Source organism: Saccostrea cucullata, unplaced genomic scaffold (genome assembly GCF_032062105.1).
Source record: "Saccostrea cucullata isolate Sc308-1 unplaced genomic scaffold, CSIRO_AGI_Scuc_v1 ctg2691, whole genome shotgun sequence".
Lineage (NCBI taxonomy): Eukaryota > Metazoa > Mollusca > Bivalvia > Ostreida > Ostreidae > Saccostrea > Saccostrea cuccullata.
In genome coordinates this window covers 131938-141513 of record NW_026924461.1, presented here as the reverse complement: position 1 = coordinate 141513, position 9576 = coordinate 131938, and the positions used below count along the sequence as shown (strand labels likewise).

At 34.8% G+C, this 9576-nt stretch overlaps 2 protein-coding genes across 2 annotated transcripts in view; one reads left to right on the top strand and one right to left on the bottom strand.

The window, feature by feature from the left end:
* Positions 1-1324: 1324 nt before the first annotated feature.
* Positions 1325-5854, top strand: LOC134266473 (uncharacterized). Its single transcript, XM_062748703.1, has 4 exons — positions 1325-1812; positions 2437-2595; positions 3918-4110; positions 5760-5854. The coding sequence occupies exons 1-4, from the start codon at positions 1344-1346 to the stop codon at positions 5848-5850; spliced, it is 912 nt and encodes a 303-aa protein (XP_062604687.1). The 5' UTR covers positions 1325-1343; the 3' UTR covers positions 5851-5854.
* Positions 5855-8009: 2155 nt separating this feature from the next.
* LOC134266475 (uncharacterized) overlaps positions 8010-9576 on the bottom strand; it is a 45405-nt gene continuing 43838 nt past the window's right edge. The window contains exon 6 of the mRNA XM_062748706.1: positions 8010-8157. Within this exon, the coding sequence (XP_062604690.1) occupies positions 8088-8157 (70 nt within the window). The 3' untranslated portion in view covers positions 8010-8087. The remainder of the gene's footprint in view (positions 8158-9576) is intronic.

Here is a 9576-nt window from a genome sequence, read left to right as displayed (position 1 = left end):
ATACATGTATTCTAAAAGGATTGTTGCAAATTTTAATTGATTTCAGAACTTATTTACTTGCGGCAAGCAAATTGAAGGAAAATGCTTTACGGCGAAAATTATGATGATTACTTAAGATAAACAATCGTCATTTGTTTTGTTTGGAATGTAAAGATGTTTTTTATTTAAAATTCCTAAATGTATAGGAGAAATACATGTTTGCGTTCAATCTAGCAAATGGTAAAATCAAAGTCTATACCCAAAAAGAATGACATAAGTTGTATGGTTCTATATACTTAAAAGAATATACTGATGTTTTTGTTTTTGAACGGTCAATTTTAATAGGCAATTAAGTGAATTGAAGGAAAATATAACTGTATTAACAGCGCATATTATGATGATTTACATCTGATAACATCTGTCATGTCTGAAAAATGAAATCTTAAAGACTTATACTTTTATAAAAGAAATATATGTATGCGTTCAATCTTGCTAATGGTGAAATCCATATCAATAATATAAAACACTAAGATATGATTTGTTTAGTTTCTTATGTTTGATAGCTTAAGATGGATGTTTGAGTTAATTGAACGAATAATGTTTGGAGATTCGATGTTATTTTGATACTTATTCTTTATCATTTATAGAAATAACAAAACGGACCTGAACAAAGTGAGTGCGATCTAGTTTTTTATTTCCAGTATCAGCGTCAAAACTATGGTTGCTTTGTTGCAAAAGTTTGTTTAAAAAGGATCATTGTTCCAAACATATATTCAACACAAAAATCGGATAAACATTTTGAATGCTTTATATTTATTTGGACAAATATAGGTTAAGATTGCATATCTAGTTTTACTTAAAAATAGATAAATAAATAAAGTTTCCACCAGAAATTGTTAAACACACGTATGATCAAGAAAATGCAATAAAGATCAACATTTACAAAAATTTTAGCAAAAATTCCTTATATAAATGAACATTAATTTTAACTGTTTCTTGAGCTTGTAGAAAAACCAGAGCCCTCTTTCTTTATGTTCGAAATATTGGCAAGCAAGCGCTTCCATTTCCTATGTAGACAAGTGTTCTTGTTTTGATTGTAAATAATTTATGTTCGTTTGAGTGAAACGAATTATATTTCAGAAAACATCATAAGATATAACATTGCAATGCCTTCAAATTTAGCTCAAAAATCAGCTGTTTAAAGTGACCACCCCTATGAAAGTTTTTAGACTCGTCCATTACAGGTGAATGACACACCTGAGTGACCACTAAACAATGCTTTCAATTTTAGCTCTGTAAGTGAGTGGACGTAAGTTTATCGCTCCACGTTTCGCATGTTTTTATAGGCATTGCAGACGTTTAGAATGGCGCAAAGTCAGCTTTTCTCCCCAGATGCCTTAGGGAGAAGAACACCGTCTTCTGATAGACTGCAGGTTTGTGTTTCGGAAAACGAGCAAATTTCCGACGATGCAGAAAGTGATTATGAGCAAACGCCAATTCAGGGCAATAAACACAAAAACACGCCAATAAGGGGCACAAGAGATACGCCAATACAGGGCACAAGAAATACGCCAATACGGGGCACTAATAATGCTGGTACGCCGATTCAGGGCACTAATGAAGAACCTCACTCTGATGAGGGTTCGGGAAGAGAATGGAGAAACGAACGAGTTAATGCATCCAAAAGTGAAAGTAGAAAGAGAAAGCGTGAGAAGGAGAGCGATAGCGATTCAGAAGAATCAAGTTCAGATGACAGCAGTAGTTCAAATGATTCAGAGTCAGAGTCAGATTCAGATATATTCAATCCTTCACAGGTTTTGAAGATGAAGGGAGGTGAGAAATTACCAAAGAAAATAACGAATTACATTGAGAAGTATGCTAACAATGGCATTACTAAAGCTACTCGACAAGAAATAACAAAGAACTGTAAAACACCAAACACAAATAGATTAAAATCAAAGAAACTGACAGATTCATTAAAAAACTTTTTAGGAAAAGATTCAATCAGGCCATGTCCAACAAAAAAGAGAAAATTATAATAAATACACAAAATCGCATTCTTGATGCTACTGGTCCATTAGCCATACTTTGGCATGAAGCTGAAAAGGTCAGAAAAGCTAATAAAGGCATAGACCCCAATGATGTTATAAATATTGTACAGAGAGCATTAGTGTTGATTGGAAACGCTCATTATGTTTATCTCACCGATAGACGCAAAACTTTATTAAGCAAACTTGTACCAGAGTGTGTTGACCTAATTGAGGACAGTTCTGGAAAGAAAGCATTAAGAAAATCAAAAGATAAACTGTTTGGAAACACATTTAGGAAGCTGTTAGCTAAAGACAGTAAAGATAATAGAGAGATTTCAGATCTTCTTCCACAAAGAAAACGGTTCAAGTCTGACAATAAGAACTCTTATTTCTATGATAACAATAACGAGAGAAGGAATTCTTTCAGAAATGGTGCAGGTCGACCCCAGCAGTTTTTTCGGACAGGGCCCTCAAACAACAGATACCAGTTTGGGGGCCACAATTACAGAGGACAACAGAGCCAGAGAGGCAGAGGTTCAGCAAACTTTCCTCTTTCCAGAAAGACAGAAAATCAGTAGAAATGAAGGTAAGGCCAATCACTTCAGAATTAAAATTTCCGGTTTTGACAGAAAATCTCAAGAATATCCCTGTGGGGGGGGAGGTTGAAATATTTCCATCAAAACTGGGAAAATCTGTCAAAAGATTGCTGGGTTCTAGAAACAGTGCTAGGCTTAAAACTAGAATTCTCTCAAAATCCCCCTGTTCAAGTGAATCTTCCTCATTTCAAGGGATTTTCCAAGGAAAAGAATGCATTAGTAAACCAAGAAATTCTCAACATGTTAGAAAAGAGAGCAATTTTACAAGTGGAAGACACATTGGACGGGTTCATAAGCCCCATATTTCTTGTAGAGAAAAAGGGAGGGGGGCAAAGACCTGTAATAAACCTGAAAGAATTAAATGGTTACATGATATACAGACATTTCAAAATGGAGGGAATCAATCTAGTACGAGATATGATTCAAAAAGGGGACTGGCTAATAAAAATAGACCTGAAAGATGCTTATTTCACAATTCCCATTATAAAAGAAGATCAAAAATATCTCAGATTTATTTGGGAGGGGAAAGTGTATCAATTCCTTTGTCTTCCATTTGGGATAACAGTAGCCACTTGGGTTTTCACCAAATTAATGAAAGTTCCCATAAGTTACCTACGAAGGTTAGGGGTGAGATTAGTGATTTTCCTGGACGATATTCTGATCATGAATCAGACCAAGGAGGGGGCATTGATAGATGGCGAGAGAGCAGTCAATTTGCTAGAAAGTTTAGGGTTTCTGATAAATTTCAAGAAATCAAATTTAGTCCCTTCCCAAGTTCTAGAATATCTGGGATTCAAGATAGACTCCAGTATAATGACACTCTCCTTACCATTAGAGAAGACAAAGAAGATAAGAACAATTTGTCAAGAGGTTTTCAGTTCAAATCCTGTTTCAGTAAGGAAATTGTCAGAAGTGATAGGAAATCTCACAGCAAGCATTCAAGCAGTATACCCAGCCCCATTACATTATCGCCATCTACAAATGGCAAAGAACCAAATTTTCAGTCAATATCAAGATTACAATGCTCAAGTCTTCTTAACTCTAGAAGCCCAGAGAGATCTACTCTGGTGGATTCACCATTTAAGCGACACAAATGGGAAGAGTATTGTAATGAATCAGCCATCAGTAGTTATACAGACAGATGCAAGCAATCTAGGTTGGGGGGCAACTTGCAAAAATGTAAGAATAGGGGGTGCATGGTTACAAAGCGAGATTCATTATCACATAAATGTTCTAGAGCTTTTAGCAATAACGCATGCAGTAAAGGCATTTCTGAAACAAGAAACAAACATGGTTGTTCTGATTCAAACAGACAACAAAACAGCGATGACTTACATCAACAAAATGGGTGGAACAGTATCCAAGGTGTGCAATCAGTTAGCATTAGATCTCTGGGAATGGTGTCTGAAAAAGAGTATCTCAATGAGAGCAGAATTCATTCCGGGAAAGGAAAATGTCATAGCAGACTGGGAGTCCAGACATCACAAGGACTCAAGCAGTTGGGGGTTAGATCCATACGTATTTCAAATTCTAATGAACAGAACAATAGAATGCAAAGTAGATCTGTTTGCAGACAGAACCAATGCAAAACTAGACAAGTTCATCAGTTGGATGCCAGATCCAGAAGCAATGGCACACAATGCACTGTTGCATCCCTGGGTGGGAATAAGGGGGTATGCATTTCCCCCGTTTTGTCTCATTTCTCAATGTCTGAGCAAGATTCAGAGGGAAAAAGCAACGATTCTCCTTGTAACCCCAGCATGGTCAGCCCAACCATGGTATGCCACAATTCTAAAGATGTGCATTCAGGATCCCATTCTCCTCCCAATAATTCCCAATCTCCTAATGTCAGACAAGGGAGAACCTCACCCACTAGTGAGGAACAACTCACTCCAGTTAGTCGGATGGGTTGTCTCAGGAGATCCATGCAAACAATGCACTTATCGCAAGAGACTGAAGATCTCATCTGTAACTCATGGGGAAAGGGCACATCTTCTTACAATTCAGCCTGGAAAAAGTGGGTGAGCTGGTGTGTCAGAAGGGAAATTGATCCATTTTCAGCCCCTATAAGCTTTGTATTAGATTTTTTAAGCTATTTGTATTATGAGGGGTTTCAGTATAGAACAATTAATGTTCACAGATCTGCTCTTTCCTCTGTGATGCCTCATGTCAATAATTTGCCCATTGGCCAGCATTCCATGGTAAAACTTCTAATGAGAGGTATTTTAAGAGGAAATCCCCCCTTACCAAGATATAAAGAGACATGGGATGTAGATAAGGTTTTGAATTATTTTATTTCACTCCCAAGTAATGAAGAACTCTCTCTAAAACTCTTGTCAAAAAAGTTGGCTACGCTTTTAGCTATTGCTGCCCCAAAAAGAGTTTCAGAAATAGCAAGATTAGATAAGGGTTTCATGCAAGTTATACCATCAGGTGTTAAATTTCTTTTGCCGGGGTTGTCAAAGACGCAAGGAGATTGCAGTTCAAAAGAAGTGTTTTATGCACGTTTTCCAGATCATGAAAAACTGTGTGTAGTTGAATGTTTACTTGAGTATTTACACAGAACAAAGACATTTAGGACTCTTATTGAGCATTCAGGTGATCCAATATTACGGTCGGTTATTAAGCCACATAAAGGTTTAACAGCCAATACAGTTTCAAATTGGATAAGGGATGTTATGGCCATGGCAGGTGTTGATACTGCTAAATTTAAGCCCCATTCAGCTCGTAGTGCATCAACCAGTAAGGCCTTTAAAAAAGGTACATCTGTAAATGAGGTATTAGAAATGGCAGACTGGTCACATGCAGGAACCTTTTATAAATTTTATTGTAGGTCTACATGCTTAGATAAATCAGATGGATTTTCCAAAGCAGTTTTGACTTTAGGTTAGTTTGAGCTTTGAACCTGCAATGTTATATCTTATGATGTTTTCTGAAATATAATTGAAGATTTTATGAGGGCATATTGCCCGAAATGAAATATTGATTATATGAAGAAAACTCATAAGATATAACATTGCAATCCCTCCACATCCCACCCATAATCAGATTTTTTATAATACAAATAAACAAACAAAAAATTTTGACTTTAATTCATGCATTTTTCTTTTACTGAGTTACATTGATATATAATTCTAATTCTAATATATTTCAGAGTGAAGAGACCCTGTGAGACAGAGAGTTGCACAGAAATGTCCTGGAAAAAATGTTATACCAGTATTAAAATTATTAAAGGATTGAAATAAGTAATATTGTGTTGTTATAAATCACAATTGCAAAATTGAAAGCATTGTTTAAGTGGTCACTCAGGTGTGTCATTCACCTGTAATGGACGAGTCTAAAAACTTTCATAGGGGTGGTCACTTTAAACAGCTGATTTTTGAGCTAAATTTGAAGGCATTGCAATGTTATATCTTATGAGTTTTCTTCATATAATCAATATTTCATTTCGGGCAATATGCCCTCATAAAATCTTCAATTAGAACATAAATTTATTTATAATATGTACTAGGAACACGTTTTTTTGTTTATTATGTGCTAATAATAGCGACAGTAGCTATTGGTCAGTATTTAAAGGTCGATACCTGTAGAACGGGTGAACAGGTATTCACTTTAATCACGATTTTAACTCATTCGAAGGCTTTGCTTTGCGACATTCACACCCACCCACGCACCCTCTTACTTACTTCAACCTTTTACTAGTAATTTGTTTAATAAAGAAAGTAATTGTTTTCATTTCAAGAAAATTAAAAGTTTTGTACACAACAGATTAACTGTCAAAGATGGGAAACAATTTGCTTAGTCGCTCTAGATAATTTTATGTAAAATTTGATATAAATGTAAGATTATTGTGTAAGGGTACATATTAACTACATATAGTCGAAATGTGTTTACAGATAGTTCTAACTTACATTCATTTTGCATAGGTTTTACTTAAACTAGTCGATTAATTGTACATTATAATATATGATACGTACGTAAGTTTGTGAGAATGAGTCCGCCATTCATTTTGTTTACCTCGCAATTGCTGCGGACTTACAGGTTTCCATAGTTTTTTTCAACATAAATCGATGTTGTTTTTTATCTATGGTTTTTCCTGGGCGGCGAGGGAAGCATAATTGTGTTCATACATGCATTATATTACGTTTTTAATCAGCGAAGTGAGGACATATAAAAGCATTGTGTTAAAAATGCATTTTGTACTGTTATGTGTGATTAATTATATTTTTGATATATTGTAGAAGGAAGGTAGAGAATTGGTACCATTGAAGACTTGTTTTTTGTAAATGTATACGTCTAATAAATATTGGCAAGCAAGCGCTTCCATTTCCTATGTAGACAAGTGTTCTTGTTTTGATTGTAAATAATTTATGTTCGTTTGAGTGAAACGAATTAGAACATAATTCCATGTGCTTTTGCTCTCCAATACAATGCTAATGGTCTTAATACTTTAGTAAAAGATAACCAGCTGAGCACTGCTAAGACCGAAGGGTAGGACTGTGAATACGAAATAACGCTTTGAGCCATCGAAATTACAGGAGAAATCAGGATTAATGTTTACATGATGATATCAATAGTTAAATCAAATTTGATCATGAATAAACCTTTGGCAAAATTGAGATCCTCTGAAGACCCATCGAATTTGAGTTTTCTCTTTACAACGCATGTATTCACTTATCTAACATCAAGAATCAGGCACGTAGCAACGGGGGGGGGGGGGGGGGGGGGGGGGGGGGGACTTTTTTTCCGAACATTACCTTTACTATAGAAAATGTCCATTGAAAAGATGGTTGGCCCCCCCACTTTTAACCACAGTATATCTATGGCAAGGAAAGATAGGAAAAAAATTTGAAGTTGGCCTTAAAAAAAGTTGGCCACTACCCCCCCCCCCCCTCCCACGAAATAGGATTTTCGAGTTTGGGCAACTTTAAATTTTCCGGGTTTTTTTCCTTTTTTTTCTTTCTAGTCAACAATTTTTTTTAGGTAAGTAAAAAAAAATTTTCTCAGGTTGCCCCCCCCCACTTTCAAAAACGATGCTACGTGCCTGAGAATCAACCTTATACTGATTTGTTGTTAGACAAAGATACAACTTTAGAATATGTTATAAATTCTATCCTATAACCAAATTAATTTGATAACAATTAAAATTTAATCGTTTGGTTTTATAACATTCTTCCAAATTCAACAGAATTTTTTAAACGATCTTTAACTGAAATGGTTGAATTTGTATCAAACACTGTCTTAATTAAATCTATAAGTTTCTAAGTTATAACTCAGACCTTTTCAAAATTTGGAACTGGTCAAACGACTGTAATGTAGACTGTTTATATGTAGATTTAATGACAAAAATTTGGTACATCATCATCTATATTTGAACAAAAGATTATTGATACAACATTAGTTTGTCATCCGTCTGTAAATAATATCACAAAGGTGAGGTCGGATTACTGGTGATGACGTCAGATGGCACTCGTGGTTGATATTAATGTTGAAGTCGTTGAGGTCGCAGAGAACAGAATTCTATCCTATAACCGATTGGATCGTTCGGGTTTCTGTGGATGAGAAGTAAATGCATTAACATTAGTGAAACAAGATTTGTTTGTTAAACACTATGCGTCCGGCAAAAAAAAATCGAAAAAGCTAATTTTAGTATACAGGTCAAGGACACATGGTACAAGCTGCTTGACCTTTGTGTCACTTGAGAGACCTTGGTTAGAGGAGTGCTCGAGCCAAATATGAAGTCTGTATATCCTATGGTTTGAAAGTTATGGCGACAGTTCGAAAAAGCTATTTTTAACATATAGGTCAGAAAGTCGTTTTAAAGACCCCAATGAGTGCAGTATGCATACTTAATATGAAGTCTCTATCTCTTACGGTTCAAAAGTTATGGCTAAGGTTAAAGTTGACAACAGACAGACAGACAGAACAAAACAATAAATGTCCCCTATCTTTCGATCCGGAAATAAAACAACGTCTAATTGTGGGAGTCATAAACAGGATGGTGATAAAAGTAAGTAATTTTTGCGACATTTTAAATTTTGAAAACCGAAGTCACGTTAATAAAAATAAAGTATTCGATACATACAGATCACCAAAAGTTCTCAATTGTACTAGAATGATATTTGATGCGATCGGGTCAGATTTTCAATGTAAAAGGTTCGAGCGTCTTTTTCATCTTCATTTTACTATAATTTTAGTAGATCACCTTGTCGCCGAAGATTTCATTGAGATAATCTAATACAATATTAGATATATGTGCTGTAGCACCATCTTGCATGAACCATACATTTTGCATATTTGCAGTTCGTTTTCGAAGCGCAGGAACAAATTTGTTTTTCAAAAATGACAGGTATCGTTGTAAATTAAGGATATCCGATCCTCAGTCAGGAAGGATAACTCCAAAAATTAATATTTTATTTGAAATGCATGAAAATGAAGCTTGAAAATTTGACATTTTTACCCTATAATAGAAAAAAAATACAGTCTTAGAGAAATAAGATTTTCTTGAATTCAGCCTTAGATACCAATTGAAAGCATATTAGCATGATATGAAATAAAAAAGTGATTTTTGGTGTCCTGCAATGATAGCAAAAGCCTTTTACACTATGTACTATAGAATACATGACGGAAATAGAAGACAAAAAATACCAAATAAGTATAAAAATCATAGCAATTTCTCTGAATGCCTGGATACCTATCGTTTATTAACCTAAAATATATTTGTTGATCAATTTGCAATTAGAAAATACATTGCTAATATTTCAATTCGCATTTTCTGTAAAATATTGGAGATTTGACAATTTTCCCTATATAATATGATTAACCTTAATTTTTAAGTTTAAAGAAATACTGTGGATAAATTTACATGACTCTTTGGATTCAGAGATACTTTTATGAGTATTTTTGATTACTTAACTGCTAATTCTATAAACCTGAGCATCGGACTACCTTAACAGTGTCCGTAAAGACGT

Excerpts from the sequence above, each read along its gene's own strand:
- LOC134266473 (XM_062748703.1), top strand. The coding sequence starts at position 1,344 with ATGGCGCAAAGTCAGCTTTTCTCCCCAGATGCCTTAGGGAGAAGAACA. Across the intron at positions 1,813-2,436 it reads GGTTTTGAAGATGAAGGGAG|AAATGGTGCAGGTCGACCCC; the intron begins GTGAGAAATTAC and ends GAATTCTTTCAG. Across the intron at positions 2,596-3,917 it reads GAAAATCAGTAGAAATGAAG|ACAACAAAACAGCGATGACT; the intron begins GTAAGGCCAATC and ends TGATTCAAACAG.